This window comes from Neopelma chrysocephalum, unplaced genomic scaffold (assembly GCF_003984885.1).
Source record: "Neopelma chrysocephalum unplaced genomic scaffold, ASM398488v2 Primary Assembly neopelma1_23b, whole genome shotgun sequence".
Lineage (NCBI taxonomy): Eukaryota > Metazoa > Chordata > Aves > Passeriformes > Pipridae > Neopelma > Neopelma chrysocephalum.
In genome coordinates this window covers 12828976-12852698 of record NW_020897692.1, presented here as the reverse complement: position 1 = coordinate 12852698, position 23723 = coordinate 12828976, and the positions used below count along the sequence as shown (strand labels likewise).

Sequence of the window (23723 nt, the reverse complement as noted above, 5' to 3'; positions counted from 1 at the left end):
TGAATGATTCTGTGATTATGTGTTTTTTAGCAACACAGTTTGAGTCACAGTATTGGCTTGGCACAAGTCCACACTCAAACTTCCATAATTTTTCTTCATCCTTATTCCACCAGAGCTTTCAGCATTCCCTTTTAAGTTATAAGAAACTGTATATAAAAGTTATAAGAAGCTATATGTAAAATCTTACATTCTTTGTATTCATTTTGTATTTCACACAGAGCAGTAAGAATTCACATGCTTGACCCAGTACAAGGCAAGTAACACAAATATAGAACAGATATAAATGACTGTCAGTAAATAATAAGCAGAAAGATGAGTAGGTAACTTAATCTCATGTAATATTTTCTTCATCAAATTATCTTAGAGACACTTGGACCTTATGGTCTTAGACCTTTTATATTTTGTTTAGTTTAGGCTTAAATCTGCAACTCTTGAATACTAAGGCCACTGCTCTAATGAATTAATACTTGCAGTTACTTGAGCTACATCTTTTACTTGGCATATGCAGGCCCAACCAAATGATCTGAAGGATTGATTGTGGACTACCTATAAATAGCTGTAACAACATAATCATGGTGTCTAGTGTTAACATTCCAGTCATGTAATGTTTTAGTTGTTTCTGATACCAAACATATGGTGGTACCTCACCTTCTTCTCATCATCTTATTTTTTTCAGTCCTGCTTCCTTCAGTTTTGAAGCAGCTGCCTGTTGGTAAAGAATGGATAAATTCTTTAGTACCAGACTGTTACATGAAGGCTATCTTCCCTTTTGGTCACAGATGGCAGGAAGTGATTTTATTGATTTGTTAATACTTAGCTAGAAGGATTACATCTAGCAGTAATAATGTGGCCAGGCCCTGGGACGAATCACCTCACGAGTTAGCGAAGTGTTTTTGTCTTTAACTGAGTGTGGCATTATTATATTTACCAGCCTTTCATAGTACTTTGCTTATTAACACCACTTTAATCTCTTCTGAGCCATCTGTTGGTCATTCAAGTTTCTGTTTCCGTCATGTGCTGGAAGAGTTGGGAGACTTCAGCTTCTGAGCTGAACTCGGACATTACCATGCAGAAGTTCTGGTGGTAACAGTAGTGCTTATTATGTTTTTTTTCTTTTTAAATTGTATTATCAGGATGTGCCCTGCAGAAAATCTCTTGGGGGAACACAGGCAGATGGCCACAGTAATTCCTCTCAAATTCAAAGGGTCATGAAGGTTCACGGCTCTCAGAATTAGTGTGAGAGGTATTGGTGTGGCTGGCTGAAAGCTGGTCCCTCTCCCTGTTTCAAACCTGGCAAATTTGGCAGCAAGAAGCATTGAACACTGCCAGCACAGACTTTTTTCCCCTTTGGGTTGTGCCCATCAGATGATCTCTTTAGAAACCAGAGCTGTTTCCATGCTATGACCTCAGCAGAAGTGCAACTGAGAGGTCATGTCAGTGTGTGCTAGTGGTAGTTCACGTTTTTTTTGAAAGTGCAGTATTCTTTGTATTTTAGCTTTGCATTTCTAAGTAGCCTGAATGATTTCATTCACTGATAGGCACATGTGTGAGCAGGGGACCCTTCAGAGCTATAGGCATGAGCTCCTGGCCAGTGGATTCTATGCAGATCATCTCCTGTAGAGAAGGACTGTCACGCGCATTACTGGCTCCCCAAAATGAAGTTGCTCAGAGCTGGTAGATCAGAAATTGATATGAAAGCGATCTGTGTCTGGACATGACATTTTGTTTCATTGTGTGCTATCCCCTCGGTTGAGCAGTTGGCAATGTGACATGTTTCGTGGCCAGTTTTGGTGGGTCACAATAGTTAAAGAAAGGGTCTGATAGATAAGAGCACTCGCCACCCCCGTGGGAGATGTGTGGGGACCACGGCATTGGGTACCACTAACGGGATGTAAGAAGCGCATGAAGGAAAGTGCTGAAGAGTAGGACCCTCAGGAAGGGGTGGTCGAGCGGTGACAGCGCTGGCTTATGGCAAGGGGGCTGCAGCTGGGGCGAGCACGGCTCACGCCCGAGGGAGCAGCTCAAGGCTTCGCGGCGCCTCTGGCAGCCCCGCAGCAAGCCCGCACCCTCCCACGGGTGGCCCTGCCTCGGGCGAGCCGTCACCCCTGGCGGGAACCCGGGCGAGCACCTGCGGTGAGGAAGCCTCGAGGAGAACGTGAGGAGGACGGCGGTGCCGGTGCCCCCGCCGCGCCCGTGCGGCCGCGGGACGAGCCCGGGGGGTGCGGCGGGGACAGGCGCGGCCGGCCCGGGTGCCCGGCGCGGGCAGGGGCAGCGGCAGCGGCGCCGCGCCTCGGACTCCGCCTCACCGGCACCGAGCTCCCCCTCTCTGCCTCGCTCCCTCCCTCCTCCAGCGTCAGGCTCGCAGCGGTGGAGCATCTCGGCGGCGGCGGCAGCACCCGCCCTTCCCGGCCGGCCGGCGGCGCGCACCGCCCCCCCGCTCCCGCACGCACCCGCCGGCGGCGATCCGAAGCCCTCCGCGCCACCGCACCCCCGCCCCGCACGCCCACCGCCGGGAGGATGGGCTGCGGGCGGCGGCGCGGCAGCCCCTGAGCTCCCCAAAGCCACGGAAACAAAGGGAGCGAGCAGCGGCAGCACCGGGCCGGGGTGGATGCAAGCAACCATGAAAGGCTGGGTCTCCGCCTCCTCCGCTGCTGCCAGAGAGCTGCCGGCTGCCGCTGCTCGGAGGACTACCCTGTGAAGGGGGCGGAGGAGAGGCTGGCTGGGTTCGCCGTGCAAAGGTAGAAGGTGTAAGGGAGAGGCGGAAAGAAAATGTCTTCTTCGGTGGGGCCCCGCGGCCCTCGCCCGCCCACGGTGCCCCCGCCGATGCAGGAGCTGCCCGACCTGAGCCACCTGACAGAGGAGGAGAGGAACATCATCATGGCAGTGATGGACCGGCAGAAAGAGGAGGAAGAAAAAGAAGAGGCCATGCTCAAGTAAGCAGACGCCAGTCATTCATTCATTCAGGCACTCATTCATGCGCCGATCGCTGGCGGGCGGAGCGGGCGCTGACACAACGGGAGCCGGCCGGTGCCCGGAGCCGGCCGGCTTCGCCCGGCTCGGCGGGGCTGGCGCCGCGGAGCCCCGGTCCCGCTCCGCTCCCGGCCCGTAACTTCCTCCTCCCCCACCCCGGGCAGCTCCTCCCGAGGTAGCACCGCCGGAGGAGCTAGGCACGGCGGGACGGAGCGGGACGGCGGCCCTTCCCGCCCCGAGGGAGCCGACGGCGCAGGGCGGGCGGAAACCCCGACATGGGGATGAGGGGCGAGGTGGGATTCCTTTGGGGTCCCCAAAACCCCGCCTCTGCCAGGAGGGGCCGCTGGGTGGGGTTTCCCTCCGTGCGGGAGCCTCCGCGGCTGCCGTGCTGCCCCCGCCTGGCTCGGCCCCCTCTGCCTCCCGCCGCGGGGCTGGGGCGGCTGTCCCCGGCCGCCGCCCGGCACACCCCCCGCGCCTCCCGCGCCGTGCCGTGCCGTGCCGCCGGCCTCGGCCCGCCCGCCGCCTGCTCCAGCGAGGGCAGCGGCGGGAAGCCGTGGGACAGCAGGGCGTTCGTAATTAGGAAATAGATGGAATTAGTCGCACTGCTCATTCCAGCGGGGAAGCAGGCGGGCGGGCGTGCATGGTGGCGGGACGGCGGGGGAGTGGGTTTATCTAGCTGACGGCGGCACGGGGAGGGGTGCGGGGAACGCGGGGTGTGGGTAGGTGCCATGTTTGGAAACCAGGTCCCCACAACCTCTTTTGAACCTTTTCCCTCTCACCCCCTCGTCCCTGCCAAACAGTGCGTGTGACCACATTTTCTATCCTCCTCCATCAATCGGAGGCTTCAAACGTAACGTTACTGAATCGCCTGCTTCGAACGATGATAATAGACAGATTGGAGCTGTGGCCTGTGGAGGAGAATCAGGGTTTCTCCTCTTCTGACTGCCCATCAGGCCTGCTCGCTCTGGGGGGGGAAGTGGGAGAGGTGACTGGAACAGGGTGAGCCTCTGACGCCACCCAGACCCTCCTTGCCACAGGATCCTTACCTCACTGTCGCCGGATTGGGTACACCTGTGCTCGGAGGGGATGCACTGAAGGTGTGACGTGATCTGGGTGTTTCTTTTGGCTGCATCGGAAATACCCACTTGAGCGATGCAGGTGCCAGCTCTTCCCCACGGCTTTCTCTGCCCGATGGAGAGACCAAACGCCTGCAGGCTCCCAACTTTGGCCCCGTGCACTGTGCATGGTGAAGCTGGGAGAGCCTTTTAGTATATTGCTGTCCTTGTCCCTTGCTATGCGTGCTTGACTCAGAATTTTTAAGGGGCTACTAGACTTGATTGCAATCGTGAGTACTGAGGCCCAGCTGGTAGTGTTGTGTTATTGGTGAGGAGCTGTCCGGGAGCGTGGTGCTTGGATCTCAGAAGAGTTCAGTTCTGTTGCAATTCATTGTGCTTGGGGTGTGGCTAGCCTTGGAGGTGGGGTGATTGGAATGCAAAATGTTTTGTGCAAAGGCATTTCTTTAGTCAGTGTGGGGAAATGTAAGTGAAGGATTCCTCCTCAGTTTCTATTTACGAGAAGAAAATTAAATAAAGCTCAGAGGCTCTAAACTACTTGTATCCTTGTGTTCCTTGTCCTCCAGCACAGCTACTTCTCTATAAATGTTTAGCTTTTATTCCATGAAGAAGATTACTGGTTCTGTGACGATGTTGTAGAGGAATACTATAAATCTTACATTCACTGCGAGAATTAACTTCTGTTGGTAGAGATGGTATTTTCTCAGCCCTATTCTTGTTAATGTTGGGTGGAGGGTAAATTTTCCTCCTTTTTCCCCTCCCTTCTGTTTTTCTTCTGCTCTTCTTTTGCTCTTCTTTTGCATTGGTACTTTTGAATTCTGGACTGATAATTCCTCTTCTGCAAGATTATGGGAATCTTTTTACTAAATGAATTTAGGACACTTTAAATATAAGTTTTATAAGAGATCAAAAATCATGCTTTGTGAATTCAACTTGAAATTACTTTATATTATGTTCAAATATTTGTGATACCCAAGCTTAAAAGTTTATTTCCCTACAAAAGTTTTTTCAAATCATGAGAGTAACAGTCTAGGGTTTCCAGTGGCCTTAGAAATTGTGATTTTAAATAGATTTATAGATTTCTGTCTTTGTTTAAAGAACCAGAAATTAAGAGAAAATAAATTGGAAAACTTACAAACGTATGTACTCACTTTAGCTATATCATTAGGCTTAAAAAATCAGGTCGCAGCAAATAGTTTTCTTATGGGTTATGATTCGACCCTTACAGAGAGCCACTAGATTTTCTGAGATAATTTGGCTTTTCTGTATGCTGAGCACTTACTTCCTTTTTTGGATAAGAGTTTGACATACCTTTCCAGAGAGTAACTCTCTCAAGACTGGAATATCGACAAGAATTTACTGCCATAATTTTTAAAGGTTTGTTGCAAATACACAATGGTGCTATCAGATGACACAGCTATATTATAAAAGTCAGATATTGTTACCATCCCTGTTATCTTCATTAAAAGATTTTCCAATTATTCAAATGTCTCAACGAAAGTGCCACCAATTTTCATTTAAAACCACCTGATGGAGAAATGTTTCCGTCTGTAACACCCACATGCAAATCTGTAATTTTCCCTGAAAGTGAAGCTGAGAATTGGTGCTGCAAACTAGGCTACCTTCAATCCTGGACTGATCAGAGGCCGGATATGTGCTGTCTCATGAATCATAAGGGCTAAAAAGAGTGCAGCATTTCTCTCCTGTTCTGGATATCCTGATACCAATGAAAGTTCTAAAACGGTACTTGTAATTTTCCTTTCAAGCACTCCTCATAGGAGAAAACTGGAGGAAGAATTATTGGTTAAACAACTGTATTCTTCACATGGTCATATAAAATTGTGGATCCAGGGGAATTTGAAGTGTTTCTGTGAGCAGACTGTATGAATTTCAGACGTATAGGCAACTGGGGTCGTTGGTAAAGAGGCTGTGTCCCTCTCCTGTGAGTCTGTACCTCTCTGTCTTCCTGATCCCTGTTTCTGAGCTAAAAGCCTTCTTGTAAACGCTCTCTGCCAGTTCATGCTGACATCAGCACATACTGCAGTGTGCCAGCCTGCGAACAGGGCGCTGTTACAGGGAGCAGGACTATGGACAGCGAGCTGCTTTCACTGCTTGCGCTGGAGAATGACCGAAGTGCAATGCTTCGGTTTGAGACCACTTGCTCATCACTTTCCAGGAACTCCCCTATCTGTCAGTTTGTTGGCCTGCTGAGTTTCCTTCAGCAGTCTGGGGTTAACAGAGCTTTATCCCCTTAGGATAAAGGCACACAACTTGTACTGGCTAGTATGACTTCGTTTTTCTAGGTATACCTGGTCAGTGGCAGAGACCTCATCCTCCCTGCACCTTTCCGATATCAGATTTCCCACTGCTGTGGGTGGTGTTTGCAGAAGGGGAACGCTTTTCTATCCTATGACCTGTTGAATACCTTGGAACAACGAGTTGAGGAGTTTGGGCTTTTGTGAAGGTTCCTTCTTTTGCTTCTTTTGTGAACAGGTGTACTTTGGCTTGAGGATCACTTAAAATGTTAGCTGATTGACTTGAAATTGCCTTCACATCCAAAGACATGTTCTGCATTCCTTCTGTAATAGAGGCAGTGCCACTAGGTACTCCTGAGACCATATCTATGCTTTCATACAGTGAAGTGCAATCCCAGTATGGTGCTGAAGACTCAAATCCACATAAGCACTTCAGTGCTTGCCTGGCACTAAGTGCAAACTGAGGCTCCTTGAAAGTAGTCCATAAAGTCTTTCCATAATGGTGCACTTGTTCCTCTGTGTCCAGGGCATATAGCACCAGAGCATGTGAGTGCCTTGGCTGCTGAATGGCTTGCAGTCTGTCTTACAGCTAAACTTGTCTGAGAGTCGCAACTACGTAGTCATCTGCCTAAGTTCTCTGAAAGACCTGACATGACCTCTGCATTGCATATCGATGCTCAAAGTGCTGCTGTCACAGCAATGGCCGCTTTCCTAACATGAAGGGGACAGGCAGTGTTACTGCTTCCAACTACCTTAGGCTATTAATCTGGTGATTAGGAAGTGATTATCTACACCCAGTACACTTACCAACTTGAAGAAATCGTGTCCTAGACAAATGCCGTTGCATGATAATTTTGTGGAAACAGTTTGGCTCTCAAAGCATATGGGCCCAGGAGCATAACTCAATGTCAAGCCCAATAGGAAGAGCTCTCCTTGAAGAGGAGCTGCCTTGCTCTCCTGCTGAGTGCTTCTGGGCTATTAATGGAGCCTTTTTTTAAAAGAGTTAGAGAAATTTAAAAGGTCTGGGAGTAGGAAGCAAGTCCTCCATCTCGTCTTGGGGCTTCAGAGCTTTGTGGTTTGTTCCTCTGTGGCTGGGAGAGCATTGCCTTCCTCCATGCCATGCCTTTGACAGCAGCATGGAGAGCAGTCTGTTGAGTAGGTGGGGCTTTACCATAGTAGACTCAACTCTCATCCACACTTGTTTTCCTGTTTCACACTGACTGCAAGATTTTGTGCATATCTCTGAAGACTATAGTCTCTATCAACTCTTTTAATTGGAGCTTGGCCTTCGACACCCAAGCTTCCGCTGTTCCTATATGAGTATATGTTTGCATAGGACAGTAGTAAAATTTGCCATGGCCTCCTCTACAGACTAATTCACATCGGAGGCATTTTTTGCTGTTTTACTTGGTAGATACTCCTGTAGCTGGAAGGGAAGAAGTTCATGTTGAGTGGCTGATGTCTAGCCTGAAGTCCAGATGTTGCCCAACAGGTGACTGATGTGACTAAAAAATTTTGAAGAAGCATGAGAGGGTAAGTTTTCAATGAGACTGAAGAGAGAAACAAACCATCATTCGCAAAAATGGGGGAGGGAAATTAAAGGAAAAATAGTTTAAAAGTTTAAAGTGTACATTCAAACACTAGATAGCCTGAGACAGCTATATCGTTTATAGGCATAAAGTGCCTTGAAGTGAAACAACTACAGTTAATATACAGCAAATTTCAGTCATAGACAAATCACAGAACTGTATATGTGCATATACTTAAGATGAAGTTTGTTTATATGTAGTTGTGTGCCTTATCTGTTGAATTAGTCAAGTACTAAGTGTAAACTATGGCACCTGTGAACACAGCTAGTTGAGTTCCAGTTCTATTCAAATTTTGGTCAGAAATTAGAAGGTGATTCCTAGTTACCATGGCTTTCATTTGCTGGAGCAAATTTAAGCGGGGCCAAAAGCTCTTAGTGCACTTCTGATGGGATTTTAAAAGACTGTGAGATTGTTGGACAAGGTAGTGGCAATTGTAGGAAAGTTAACTCAGACATGGGAGGTTCTTCGTAGTTTTACAACTCTATTTGAGTAGCTTCAGTAGACAGGGTAGCAGGTACTTGAAACCTTCTCAGCTTAACAGTTATCTCAAGATTTTTCATAGCAGTTAGTAATTAGGGAGAAGTTGATCCTGACACCCTATTTTGACTCTCTAATATGGTACACAAACTTGATTTTAGTAGAACTCAGGTCTTTTAAATTAACAGGGATATTGCAGCTGCTCATATTTCAGGGCTGCCAAATCCTGAAGTCACTTGCAATTGGTGAGAATATCTATTTCAGGGTTTGCAAGATAACCCCTATATAATTTCCTGTGGGCACCTGGAAGCTTCCAGCCTGCACTGCTTATTGCCTAATTGAAGTTTAACCAATTGACCACGAGGCTAGTGCTCTTAACCAGTTTCCTGGAGACAAGTTCTTTCCCTCTTCCTTTCTAGCACTTGGACTACACCTAACATTGTCAGAAAATGTTGAATACTGCTCAAATCACAGTGGCAGCTGCTGCCACCCTCACTTTGTATAGTACTTACATGCAACATAGGGAAGTAGGGTTCCTAGACCTTCTTAGCCTGTATGCTGTAAATCCTCTGATGATAATTGCCCTTCCATAAACAGTAGGGAAGGAAGAGGTAGGATCATTCTTTCTCCTTTCTGGTGAAACTGGGCCACTTTGCAGAAATAAAAGCAAGAGTCAAGAGGCCATCATGAAGAAGTCTATCTTCATCTTATCTTCAAGATAAAGGATCTAAAGCCTGTCTTAAATCCCACTGAGAAACAGTGGAAGGATTGAGAGTTCTGGGAACTGGTTGTGCACTTGGCACAAAGGAATTAAAGGATAAAATAGATAAACAATAGCAAGATTCTCTCCTCTGATTCAGACTACCTCTTACTTATTCTTTCCATGGTCACATGAATCTCACTTTCTGTGCAGTGGAACAGGAGGAATGGAGGCTGCTGCTTGAGAGCCTTTGTTTCTTCCTTTGTACTTAAAGGAGTTTGGAACCACCATGTTTCAGACCCTATGGTCTTGCAGGGAGCAGAGTGCAGGTTGCTTACTCTGTGCATGAGTGTTTTAAGCCCCTAGAATCACCTAGACAAATTGTTCAAATAATGCCTTGCACCTCTCCCTGGCAGTGCCAGTGCTGATACTGACACTTGAATGTAAAAATCCATGGTGAAACAATTTTACTCCTGGAGGACTGTAGGAACCTGGAGATTGTCTAGTACAACCCCCTACTTGAGAGCAGGGCCACTTGTAGCAGGTAGCCCAGGACCATGTGCAGGTGGCTTCTGACTATCTCCAAGGATAGAGACTCCACAGCCTCCCTGGACAGCTTTTTCAGTGTTCACATACCCTCACAGTAAAAAGTGTTTCCTGTTGTTCGGATGGAACCTCCTGTGTTTCAGTTTGTGTCCGTTGCTTCTGGCCCTGTTACTGGGCTCCTCTGGGAAGAGTTTGGCTCTGTCTTCTTTAGTCCTTACCACTGGGGATATATACACATTAAGATCCTTCTGAGCCTTCTTTCCTCAGGCTGAGCAGTCCCCACCCTCGCAGCCTTTCCTCATGTCATGTTCTTGAGTCCCTTATCTGTCTTTATGGCTCCTTGCTGCACCGGCTCCAGCACGTCTTTCTTATACCAAGGAGCCCAGAAGTAGATTTAGCATCCAGATGTGGCTTAACCGGTGCTGCAGCAGAGAGCAAAGATCACCTCTTTCAATCTGCTGGCAGTGCTTTTCTAGTGCAGCCCAGGATGGCATTGGCCTTCTTTGCTGCAAGCGTACATTGCTGGTTCATGCTCAAATTGGTGTGGACCAGGAATTCTCGGTTGCCTCTCTGCAGAACTTCTTTCCAGCTGATTGGCCCCCAGCATGTACTGCTGCATGGAATTATTCTTTTTTTTGCAGGACTTGGCATGTCCTTATGCTGAATGTTTTAAAGCTTACAAGAGAGACCAATATCTAACATGTTCTCAAATCATTCAATCATTGTTGCTTCTGGCCCCTTTCTCTTTGCTGTCCAAGGCCTTTGCTCAGAGAAGAAGAGAGAGAATTGCACAGTGCAGAAACTGTTGTGATCTTTTGGTCAATGGAAACATCAGAAAAGATTTAGCAACATCTGAGGCTTCAAGTTTTCATCACTCTCACAGGGCAGGTGTGGCCATAAATATGTTCTAATAAAGGAGACAACTTGTGGTGACCTCAGAATTCCAAGGAGTGTTTTCATGACTTTCAGGGAATTTCAGAGAATTGATAGTGTTTTTTTCACAGAAAGGTGGACCGAGTAGTCTAAGGAGACTACTATATACAGTTAAAGTGTATTCACAATTGCACATAGTCATGCAGCAAGGCAATTATGAGACAGCCATTGACTGAGTTCTACTGAGTGCCCATCTCACCACCAAGGGAGGAGCAGAAGACTGTCAGCAATAGCAGATTGATAGGTATTTCCTTAAAAGCTGTAGAAGAACAGAAGGTGATAGGGGATGACAGGCAGTAGTAACCATCCCTACCGTGTTCTGTACGTGGACTTCAGATTGGCATATGTTGAACTTTTGGAAGCTCTGAGCTGCAAACAGTTGTCCAGAGCTCTTTTCTGACCCCCTTTTAAGTGGTTTTATTGAAATGCACAGGGCATTATCTCTGTGCATGCATCTTCCCACATGATTCTCCACTTGATACAAGAAGCTGCCAAAGCTTCATTCCTGGCTTTGTCTGACATTGCACTAATACTTTCTGACTAAGAAGTCTGTCATTCTCCAAATTCATAGTCATTATCTGTGCCCTGCAGAAGGGTGAAGACAAAGACTGGGTGAAAGAACATGATCTCTGTGCAGAAACTTCTCAAAGTACAGAGTTGTTATAAACCTTATCTTAAAAGGAATTATGCGGAAGAGGCTTCTTCTCTAGAGAGGGGTGGTAGTGTCCCGTTGTTTATTTTTCTGGAAAACAGCAGAGGGAGAACAACATTAAAAGAGATTTGCAATTCTCAGTCTTGTCAATACCCTTTTATTTCTAACGACTCGTATGAAGAATTTTTTGCATCCTTGGATGGGAAAGCAACTAACAAAGATGTGCTTCCTTCATCAAGCAGTTAGTAAGCATTTTAAGACTTGAGCTTAATGCCTTAAAGAAAAGGCTATTTAAAAATACTGCTGCCCTTGTGTTCAGGCTTGTAGGGATGCAGACGTTATCGAAGGTGGAAAATGACAAAACTGAAATTCTATTTTAGGTTGCCAATAGTTAGAGCCAATTATAATTTCTAGCCTGTTTTACCTTCTCCTTCACTCTACCCACTGGTGACTGCTGCATTTGTGTTCTCCTCTGGGCCTACCAGTTTTAATTAATAGATGCTGACATGGAATTATGTTTTGGGGGAAAAAGCTTGGGTACCTATAGTCTTGCTTTAGTTCCCAGCAGTGATAAAACATGTAAGAAAATCTTATACCATGCATTACAAACACAGAGTGGTTTCATTCTGCTTTTTGGAAATATCTGCATAAATTTACAATTACTGTAATGATTTACACCTTACCAGGTCTGTAGGATTTACCTCAGTCAAATTCATGTATTGGATCTGTAAGGATGCAGATACTTTTTAAGATCTCTACATCTGCCAAGAGTTACAATTGTTTTATCCCTTCTTTTATACTTCATAGATATGGTTAAATATTATGCAATGTTTATGGTGTTTTCTAGTTTTGGAGACTAGGCAGTAAATGTTAGTCAGAGTTATTTTTGGTATTCACAACAAGCAGCAGAAAATATTACCAGTATAGTTTTGATTTAATAGTTTCTTAGGTAAGACAATTGATAGGATAACGTTGTAATTCTTTGTACTTATAACTGAAGTAATCATCCTCAAAATTTGATTGCATGTCAGCTACTTATGTCCAGAGAGAGTTTTAAACAAGAAAGCCATGTTCCAAATATAGTTTTTGGCACTTTTACAGAAGAAAGAAGAGCTAGTTGCAATTTTCAGAATAATGACATACACAAAACCATTCATACTTGCCACTTCAGAGGGATGAAGCGACATGGCATGATGAATAGCCGTTTCCAGGCAGTTCTAGATTGAATTAGAACACCTATGTGGGCACTACTTTCTGAGTTTGTTCACATCAGGTGTGTCTCATTTTCAGTCTCAGGACTTTATGCACTTTGCTTATGTTAATACCATTGAAGATAGAGGAATGCATCTGTCTGTATATTGGGATTTTTCAGGTATCTGTAATAAAAATTTGCAGTGTTTGAGATCTCCTAATGTCTTTAATCTCTGTCTTTCCTGTATTAAGCCCTCCTGGAATCACTGAAGATTGGTATATGCCCTGAGAGTTGCTTTTTGTTCAGGGGTGAACCTAGCAGATAAAGCTACACTTTTTAGTGATGACAGTGGTGGATCTAGGAAATCAACTGGTTCAAAATTTGAGGATCTGGGGTGTAACCTAAGAATTATTTTGTATGTATTTTGGGCATTAGATAAACCTTAGATTCTAATTAGAATGGTTGTTTAAATGCCTTGCATGAAAATACAGTTATTTACTTTAAGACCCTTAATAAAGAGCTATTTTTTAAAACTTCGTTATGTGAAATTTATGAGGACATTTCTCATGAATGGAACACAGCCGAACCACACTATTTTAGTGTAAGTCCTATTATATTGCAGAGAAAAAGCAAGAAACAGAGCACTCTGTTTGTTCTGAAAATTGCTAATGGAAGTCTTCACATGCTTGAATGACCTAAGTGTGAAGTGTCTTCTCAAGTGTTTCTCTTGGTTACTGATACTGCATACTGTGAGTTGATCAAGGTATTTATGTATCCAAAACTCTGTCTCCATCTTATGCTACTGGGTCTAATAAAAGATGCTACATTTTTTGCAAACCTTATTTGGCCTATGAGCTACAGCACATTAAAAATTTTGTAACCACTGCTCTTGAAGGTTTTATCTGCATTTTGTTAAAATATATATTAATTCTAGAGTCTTTCAATATACTGTGAAGGGTTCAAAACCATATCCATAAACTAGGATTTTGTAATACTTATATTGATACATCATCCTCTTTCCAGATTTTTAGAAAACCTGCAATCCTATACTGTACAAACAATTCAAAGTTTTGGCTGTGGACTATTTGCATGTCTGTGTATTAATCACATTAAAATATTCTACAGATCAAATTTTTTAGTAATAGGACTTTTAAGAGAAATGACAATGAAGCAGTTTATGTAAGAAAAGGCCATTTGGGAACTGGGTGGTTGAATATGTTTAGTTGTGTTTGGAGCCATGATCTGTTAGTACAACTGTTTTCTTTTGACAATTCAATTGGTTTTCGGAAAAGCATCAAGAGCTATGGAAAACCAGATGTAATAGCTGTCTGAGCTTTCTAATCTCTTGTCTTTACACAATTTCTTTAGTACTTGCATGTTCTAAGAAAGCAGAGTAATTTTTCCTTTATATTTATTATTCCCTAGGTTTTTAATTAGCCTTTCATATAAAGTTATTTTCAAAATAAAGTCATTACACTTTAGCATATTTGCAGTCTTACCTTTAGGGTCATTTTGACATTTGACATCAGGAGACTAAATTTTGTACTGATTAAATGATATTGCACAGATGTAGATGAAAAAAATGTGAAAGCTTGAGCAGTAAAAGCATGTGAAAAATCTATGAGAGTTTTGGTTACTTGAGGTGGTAAGTCTCCTTGGTACTGTTATTTATGGCAAAAACTATGACATTGCTTGACAAACTTCAGCTATACAGTTTACCAGTCTGTTGGCCATGTGTTTTTAGCTATAGGAAGGCAGCTGGCTGATGGAGCACATGGAGCATGAGGCTAGGCATTTAAGAAGAAAGGACAGAATTTATGAGGGTTTTAGATCATCCTAGTTTAACTCTATTGATTTTGGCCCAGGGTGCTACCTGCAAAGTATCAGGATAATGAGTTTGCACTTTATGGATGAGAGTTAAAAGAGGTTTTATATGTGTATATGTACCCGTGCCTAAGAATATGGAACCAGGCTGTACAAAAATATGTACAAGTTGTTTTATGGATGTTAATTGCAACATTATGTTGCTTAGCATTGCTGAAAACATGCAGAGTCCATTGGTGAAAGTTGTTCAGGAGCTGAAAATTAGGAACAATTTTGCCTGCAGTCATATCAGAGGGACAAGTGACACAGTTCCTGACATGGACCAGCAAAACACTGTAATGCTGTGGTCCTGTGCCTCTGCTAAGTTTGATTAACTGTGGTGACTCTCTGCCTTGAAACAAGTATCACTGGAAGCACATCTGTTAACTGGAATAAGACTGAAGTGTTGTTCAGTCTGTTTAAATGGGATACATCCACATAAGTCTTGAATTTTGCAGAATGAAGACATTTTTCTCAAATGCATCCAGTAATTGTTCAATTACTCCCCAAGCTTTACATAGAAAGTAAACTTAAGAAGAGTGAAACCAAGGCATCGCTACCTACATTTCCGAACAGTTTATTTGTCACTGTTCGAAAGTGTTTGTGTATTTTTTTAATTACTTTGTGGTCTGCATACCCCTAATTTCATGCAGTCTTAATTGTGTACTTTGTTTTCCTTTGCTTTCTTCAAAAAGCTGTTTTTCAATAAACTCACAGAAAGGAACTGTATTTACTCAAAGCTGAAAATTGCAGAATTATATGGATTGATTCTGCTAGTGTACATGTAAAAAGTGTGTAAATTCCTTTGAGATTAAATGCACAGTACATTTTTCTTGTATTTCAGAGCAAAATTAGATATCGACTTTTTAATGAAAAATCTATTCTGAGAATATAGAACACCACTAATATATTATGATTCTTGTATTTTGTGGTTTTAGATGATTTGATATTGGTGGTAGTTTTTAAATTTAAAAGCTCTCACTTTTATAGGCAAAATATCTTCATAATTTATTTTGCAAAGTTTTTTGTTTTTTTTAAACTACATTAGCTTAAAGCAAAATATCACCCCTTAAAAAAGTTTTTTTCTAAAAATTATGGCGCTCACCATAAAATAACTGTCAACCAGAGCTGTCTGGACTTGATTGACCAGTTCAAGGATTCAGCAGGAATGTACATGTTTGTTCACTTGTAACATCCCTTTTTCTAGTGGGGCTATTTCCAGTTCTAAGCTTGTCCCTGTCTGAACAGGTTTAAACAGTCTGTGTAGAAAAGTAGCTGGGCAGTTCTGGTTACATGGCCAGTGAGTCAGTGCTCTATCTTTCTACCAGCCAAGGTGATCCAATTCTTTCTTTCTGGATATTTACTCTGTATGGGACCAAAAGTAAAAAAGCTGAGGTTTCCATGAGGTAAAGTAAAATTAATGACATGAACAACATGAGGGAAGAATCTTGAGAATAGCAGCAACAGGAGTGCTTCCTATTGTGGAGGAGGTTTGCCCTCTTATTTTTTACAGGGTTTGTAGTTTAGGAGTGCTTTCAGCTCTCCCCTTGGTGAATTAATGGCCAAGTGTGCTTTTTCTCTGTCTGCGTTTAAGTGTTTGCCATATTTCTCTGAAATCAAGACCTTTACAGAGTGATTCATGTTTTTTGTCACATTCTGTTGGATTACTGCAACATTCGTAATCCCATTTTACATGGGGTTACCCTTGAAGCATTGTGTTGATCTCATACTGTGCATTTTTGCCTTTCCCTCTGCTTCCTATTGCATGTATTTAATCTTAAAGCAGAGCTTTCCTTCCTGTGTACTGGTAGGAGAATGGAGGTCAGCTGAGACCATAGAAGAAAGCCTTCCTAAAGCAGAAAAGACAGGGAACTTTCACATGTAGCTTTAGCGAACAGGCCCTAAATTTGAGAGCTTTCCATGAAAGCCAAAGTTTGATGAACTTTTTGCGAGGGCGACTCGCTTGTTATATGAAAGTTGCAGAGGTGGGAAGGAACTAATCTTTCTAGCAATTTACTTAATGGTGTGAAATACTAGGTGTTAAAATTTGAAGACAGGCACTTGCATGTCTGGCATTCATAAATAAAGCAAGAAAATCAATAAGTGACTTCGGCAACTGCCACCCTTTTGACTTCTTTGTCAGAGGCCAAGAACTGAATGAACAAGAAAATTAAAAGTGTTTTCCCTGAAGGAAAAGGAAAAGTACATTTTCCTCCAGGCTAAAGCTGGGGCCACAGAGAGTACAGGAAAGCTTTTATTGCTGTGTGCTGTGCTGGGTTCACTCTGGCTGGATGCCAGGTGCCCACCAAAGCTGCTCTGTCTTTCCCCTCCCTAGATGGACAGGGGAGATAAAATATAACAAAAGGCTCGTGGATCCAGCTAAGGGCAGGGAGAAATCACTCACCAGTTACTCTCAAAAGCAAGACAGACTCAACTTGGGGAAATTAACTTAATTTATTGCAAATCAAAATAAGAGTAGGCTAATGAGAAATAAACCCAAATCTTAAAATACCTTCTCCCTATCCTTCCCTTCTTCTTGGGCTCAACTTTTCACTCTTAATTTTCCTTATCTCCTCTCCCAGAGGAACATGGGGGTTGGGGAATGGGGGCTGCAGTCAGTTCATCACACGTTGTCTCTGCCACTCCTTCCTCCTCAGTGGAGGACTCCTCACATTTTTCCCCTGCTCCAGTATGAGTCCCTCCACAGGAGACAGTCCTCCACAAACTTCTCCAACAAGAGTCCTTCCCAAAGGCTGCAGTTCTTCATGAACTGCTCCAGCATGAGTCTCTTCCAAATGGTAGAGTCCTTCAGGATCAGACTGCTCCAGCTTGGGTACCTCATGAGGTCACAATTCCTGCCAACAAACCCATGTCAACGTGGGCTCCACTTTTCACAGGGCCACAGGTACTGCCAAGAGCCTGTTCCTGCGTGGGCTTCCCACAGGGTCACAGCCTCCTTTGGGTATCTACCTGTTAACCAATGTGAAACTCATCTACAAGAAGGGTCAGAAGGAGGATCTGTGGAACTACAGGCCTGTCAGCCTGACCTCAGTGCTGGGGAAGGTTATAGAACAGGTTATCTTGAGTGCCATCATGCAGCATGTACAGGACAACCAGGGGATCAGGCCCAGCCAGAAGGGGCTTTAGGAAAGGCAAGTCCTGCTTGACCAACCTGATCTCCTTAAATGACCAGGTGACCTGCCTAGTGGATGAGGGAAAGGTTCTGGATGTAGTCACCTGGACTTCAGTAAAGCCTTTGATAGTGACTTCCCCTGGACAAGCTAGCAGCCCACAGCCTGGACAAGTGCACTCTTTGCTGGGTTAAAACCTGGCTGGATGCCCAGGCCAAGAGAGTGGTGGTGAATGGTGCTGCATCCAGCTGGTGGCTGGTCACTAGCGGTCTTCCCCAGGACTCAGTGTTGGGGCCAGTCCTGCTTAATGTCTTTATCCATGGTCTGGAGGAGGGATTGAGTGCACCCTCAGTAAGTTTGAAGACAACACCAAGTTGGTCAGGAGTGTTGATCTCCTGGAGGGTGGGAAGTCTCTGCAGGGGAATCTGGACAGGCTGGATTAATGGGCCAGGGCCAACAGTGTGAGGTTCAACAAGGCAAAGTGCTGGATACTACACTTGGGTCACAACAATCCCATGTAACACTACAGACTGGGGGAAGAGTGGATGGAAAGATGCCTGGCAGAAAAGGACCTGGGGTGCTGGTCAACAGACATCTGAATATGAGCCAACAGTGTGCCCAGGTGGACAAGAAGTCAATGGCATCCTGGGCTGTATCAAGAATAGTGTGGCCAGCAGAACTAGGGCAGTGATTGTCCCCCTGTACTCAGCACTAGTGAGGCTGCACCTCAGGTGCTGTGTCCAGTTCTGGGCCCCTCACCTCAAGAAAGACATTGAAGTGCTGGAGTGTGTCAAGAGGAAGGCAGTGAAGCTGGTGAAGGGTCTGGAGAGAAAGTCGTATGAGGAGTGGCTGAGAGAGCTGGAGTTGTTTAGCCTGGAGAAAAGGAGGCTCAGGGGAGACCTTATCACTCTCTACAACTACCTGAAAGGATGTTGTAGTGAGGTGGAAATTGACCTCTTCTCCCAGGGAACTAGTGACGGAACAAGAGGAAACAGCCTCAAGCTGCCCCAAGGCAGATTCAGGTTGGACATCAGAAAGAATTTCTTCACTGAAAGACTGGTTAAACATTGGAATGGGCTGCCTGGGGAAGTGATTGAGTCACCATCCATGGAAGTGTTCAAGAAACGACTGAGTGTTGCATTTAGTGCTAGGGTTTAATTGACAGGGGGGTGTTTGGTCAAAGGTTGGACTCAATGATCTCGGTGATCTTTGCCAACCTTAATGGCTCTATGGTTCGATTATTATCCCAGCAGCTATACCACCATCACTGATGGGCTTGGTCTTGGCAAGTGGCAGGTCCATCTTGAGAGGCAGCTGGCATTGGCTGTGTTGGACATGGGGGAAGTTTCTAGCACCTTTCCTCAGGAGCCACTCTGTAGATCCCCTGCTACTAAAACCTTATAATGCAAACCCAATGGAGTTACCATTGTTCATTGGAGTCTAGCAGTCTGCAGGGTTTTTTATACTGTGAAGTTGTGCCTTTCTTATTTGATATCAAAATGTTTGTCCTTCAGAGAGCTGCATCCCAGGGTTATCAGCCTCGATTTTTATTAGTTCCTAAAATACGTTTTGTTACCTTTTTTAAGCCTGAAAAGTACTACTAGTGTCTGTTCATTAGAAGACCATTCAAATTGTGCCCTATACTGGTATGGTCCTTCCCAGCTGAATTCAGAAACAGTTTACAAAGGTGCATGTTTCTTTATCTGATAATATATTTTCCATTAAGGCTTTCAACTTTCCTTACTTTCCAGATGTTTAAATCATGGTGGTTATGTGGATGTATGTTACATATGTATCTTACCTATTATATACGTTGTTTCTAGTACATCAGAGTTCAGTCTGTAATATTTTAGGAATATGTGCAGTTTTTCCTTTTCCTTATTCCAGGCATTATATATGTTTTCATAAAATAAAATCTTAGCCAAATAAAGATGACTTAAAGAGCCATTCTGAACATATTAAATTGCATTTCTGTTTAAGATGAGCTTCCTGCAAAACTTCCTGTTCAGTAAAAATGTCACTCTTAGTTCATAAAAAGTCGCTGAGAGGACAAACTGCATTCGATGTTTAGAGATACAAAGTACTGTCCAGTGATGGTTGAGGGTATGTCTGCACTGTCCCCAGAGGTGTGGTGACAGCATAGAAGCTGTGCTAGTGTCTGCCAGGAGGGGATTTTGTTGTCTAAACACAAGTGTCAGCTAGTATTTGAGATGTCCAGTGGTACTCCTCCTTGATTTCAGGAGTGAGGAATGGGTTGGAAGCCAGTCACTATTTTAAACCAGGTTTTGCAGCTGTGGGCAGCAGGGAGAGGAGGGAGCCCAGGAGCAGGCGGTGATTTCTGTAGCTGACCAGCATAGAGCTTCCTTGAGCACATCCTGGGTAAATATTTCCTCTACTGGAAGTGGTCTCCAGGCCCTCTGGGTTTCATTGCTGAACACAGACAGCAATGGCAAAGGTTTTAGCTCAGTCAACGATTATAACTGTGTTTTCAGACCTGTGTAGCAGCATGCCACTTTCTTCAGATCCCTCCTGTGTGATTTTTTAGATTGCTATCCTTCCTTTGGGGATCTTTCATTTCTCAAATAATATTATGGCCATTGAGGTAAGAGCATATTTCCTTCCATTGAGAAGCAGTACCATTTGAATGTGAATTATCATTAAACTGCCATTAGTGAAACTGAGATACTTTTTTGAAAAAATCCCTATTTTATTTTGTTAAACTTAAGCTTCATGTTAGCTAAGGTATTTTAAATGCCCTCACAAGGTAACCACCAGATTAATGAGAAAAGACTGCAAAATAGTCAGCATTTTACATAGTGCTGGCAAGGCTATTCACTAGAAAAGCTGTGGTTGCTTAGTTGCAGTGGGAGAGGAGAAATTAGGAGAGAGGATGAGATGGCAGGATATGGCCTTGTGAGGGACAGCAGGAAAGGGGAAAACACATGGCAAGTGAGTGGAAACCTGTAAGAATGTACATGTCCCTTAAAGCATAAAAAGTTGGACTCAGAGGGCATTACAGGAAGGGCTCTGGGGATCAGAGAGAGGTGGAATATATGACAGGAGGGAGATGTGAGGGGAAGGCTGGAATTAGTTGGGATGGGAGTCTGGAAGTAGGCTGTGAGTGATGCAGCTGCCTATTCGTCTAGTACAGAACAAGCGTAAAATAGCACTTCTGCACGCTGAGAATTGGGTAATGAAAAGTGATGGATTCTTTGGTAGCAGACCTGAGACTTGCTTATTTATGTGTCTGTTTCACTTTGGACTTTAACTGGAGATGGTTAAGCTCACAAATCAGGAGGAGGTGAACATTTATTTTCAGTGTGATAATAAATAAATTAGAAGGCAAGTAGAAAACACAAAGATTCAGAAATGCTTGGAGTGTAAGCCAGCCTCATGACTGTGAAGGGTCTGAGTCATTAGGTTCAGACACTTGGGGTTTGGCAGAGCTGCTTTCACAGATCTCAGCAGGCTTGGATAGTACAGCGAGAGCATCCGGAAACATAGGGTAGCTTGACTGAAGAAGGAAGTGCACACCTCAGTTCATTTGAATTCAATGTTCCCAGAAAATCAGCATTTTATAGTAGTTAGATAATACTTTGGCTGCCCCTAACCTTCTCAGTAAAAGGTAGATCCATGTAAGAGATCTGGTCTGGTTTAAAAAGAGAGTGGTTAGGTTTCCTTGTTTGTAGCAGAGGACTTGGAAACCCAGCCCAGCCACAACTTTGAGTTCCTAAACCTGATGGTAGTAATCCACTTGTTATTTTTCGAAACAATTTGCTGTGTTAATTCAGTCTCTGAATTTTGGGGATTTTATGGTTTTGAATACTTGGAATTTGCTTTAATCTTTTTATTTGTAAGTAGAATGCTTCCTCTGTTTAGAAAAGGGCCCCTGCTGTCACAGGAACTGTATGATGGAGGGTTGTAGAAATGCCCCACACCAGGAGTTTATCTTCCTAACAGAGAAAGCAGAGAGAAGGGAGATGAGGTTTAAAGGGCACAAGTAGATCAGCTGTAAGGCAGCTCTAAACGTTTTGTTAGTCTCAGAGTTTATAGGCAGGGTGCCACGTCCCCTGCATTTGTCCAGCCTTGTCATCTCCAACGTGAATATTGGAGGTTGTGTGCATGTACGTATTAATCTGTGGAGGCTTGGTGCCTGAGGGAACAGTGTGTGTTTGTGTGTTTTTGTTTTTAATTAAAGGTGGCATCTCTGCTTTTTTTGGGTGGGTGAAGAATGGAGCTAAAAGGAACTGGCTAAATGGAAAGAAAAAGGAGTAAAGAACATTGATGTTTGAAGTGAGGATGCAAGTATAGCTAAAAGACTGAGCAGGTGAGAATAAAGGTGAATAACTGGGGCCAAAGAGATTGCTGTACAGTAGAGATCTTAATCAAAATCATATAAAGTGCTCTGAATGTGTAAAGGTCCCTGCTTTGCTGAATCAGCGGCTGCTCTTGGCTGGAAAAACTCCCTGGTACTTTTCTGTAGTTTTTCCCCAGTACCGCACTCTGGAGGGTAGGAATAATTCTTTGGTCACCAGGCAGTGTGTGGAGGTCTTCCCTGTGTGTGTGGCTATGCATATGCATATCATATATAGTAGTTTGGGAGACAGCATTAGGAAGCTTTGCTCCGGTTTTTAAGATAAAACACATAGGTGCATAATCTCATAGGCTGCATAGTGTATTTGGGATAAGCAAGTATGATGTTAGGCAGTCTTATTTTACTTCCTCTTTGCTAGGGGCCTGATTGGATGCTTCTAGCATTGATCCCACCATCTGGAACATCTGGCTGTTTCTCTCTTCATTTTCACCAGTGGTACAATGGAAAGGGAGGGGAGAGAGGAAACAGCATCTAAATCCTATAGAGGTGGCAGAGAAGTCTCTGATCCATCCTCTGAAACAGCTGGAAAGGGGAAGAGGAGCATTTCCAGCTCTTTATTGCCTTTTTTTCCCCAGCGTAGAAGACATCATTTGGTTAGAGTATGGATTTCATTTCACAATTAAAGGTTGTCACAAATTAACACTGTGGTTAACACAGAACTAAACCTTGACTTTTCTGGGCTGGTCTAGCTTTTTCTTTTCTAGATGTTAGAGAAAGTAGTGATATTTCCAAAGTGATGAAAAACAGATAAGTTGTAGTTATATTGTGTAGCCAGAAGATGGATATGAAAGAGGCAAAGTATATCAGTGCTACATTTGTGAGGGCTGACTGCAGGAGACAATCTTGCACTAAATTTAAGTTTTGGCTGTTTTGGATGACCTTAAGGATTGAAGGATGTGCACTTTAATGTGGAAGAGGTGTCTGTCCCAGTGTGCTTGATAAGGGATGCACAATGAAATTTCGAACTGGAATACATGTAACCATGTCTTCATGGCTACACAAGAAAATGCTACTGTTCACAGACTGCTGCTGACCACAAGTGTGCACACTAAGAGGCAGCAGCCCATAACCCCCAAAAAACCCTTACTCTTATATATGTGATATTGATTAGACCCAACAAAAAACAACCAAACAAAACAAAAAAAAAAAGGAGAAGATAGAGGAGAGGGAGAGAGACAAAGATAAGTTAATCTTCTGGGAAAGAAGGTTGAGGGACCTAGGACATCTTGAGGGTTGTACTAAGGAAAGAAGAAAAGGGATGGGTATTTCTAATCTGTGATATGTTGTAGCTTGGGACTGACAATTTTGTATTTCTTCCCCGCATTACAGAATAAGCACGTTGATAGAAACAATATTTTGACATCAGCTACTTCATTTATCAGTGATATCTTGCTCTGTACCAACATGTGTCTACTAATTTTGAATTTGTAATTTCAAGAAGTCAAGATATGGGAATAATGCTAGGACTACTCACATATCTTGGAATCATAGAATCATAGAATCAACCTGTGCCAATGCTTCACCACCCTCACAATAAAGAATTTCTTCCTAACATCTAGTCTAAACCTACTTTCTGCTCTTGTAAAAAGGCCCTTTCCCATTTTCTTGTAGGCTCCCCTTTGGATACTAGAAGACTGCAATTAAATCACCCCAAAGCCTTCTCTTTTCCAGGCTGGAGAGTCCCAGTTCTCTTGGCCTTTCCTGAAAGGAGAGGTGCTCCATCCCTCTAATCAACTTTCTCTGGACTCACTCCAACATGTCGATGTCCTTCCTAAGGATCCCAGAGCTGGATGCAGCAGTCAAGGTGGAGTTCTCAAGAGCGGAGTACAATCACCTCTCTTGACCTGCTGGCCACGCTGCTTTTGATGCAGCCCAGGATACAATTGGCTTTCTAGGCTGCAAGTGCACACTGCCAGCTCATGTCCAGCCTCTCATCCACCAGCAATCCTAAATCCTTCTCAACAGGG

The 23723-nt window shown here is 43.9% G+C and overlaps 1 protein-coding gene across 50 annotated transcripts in view; it reads left to right on the top strand.

The window, feature by feature from the left end:
* Window positions 1–2466: 2466 nt before the first annotated feature.
* RIMS1 (regulating synaptic membrane exocytosis 1) overlaps window positions 2467–23723 on the top strand; it is a 323050-nt gene continuing 301793 nt past the window's right edge. For all 50 annotated transcript variants that reach the window (XM_027697399.1, XM_027697558.1, XM_027697738.1 and 47 more), the window contains exon 1: window positions 2467–2933. In XM_027697399.1, coding sequence (XP_027553200.1) covers window positions 2770–2933 — 164 coding nt within the window. In that variant the 5' untranslated portion in view covers window positions 2467–2769. The remainder of the gene's footprint in view (window positions 2934–23723) is intronic.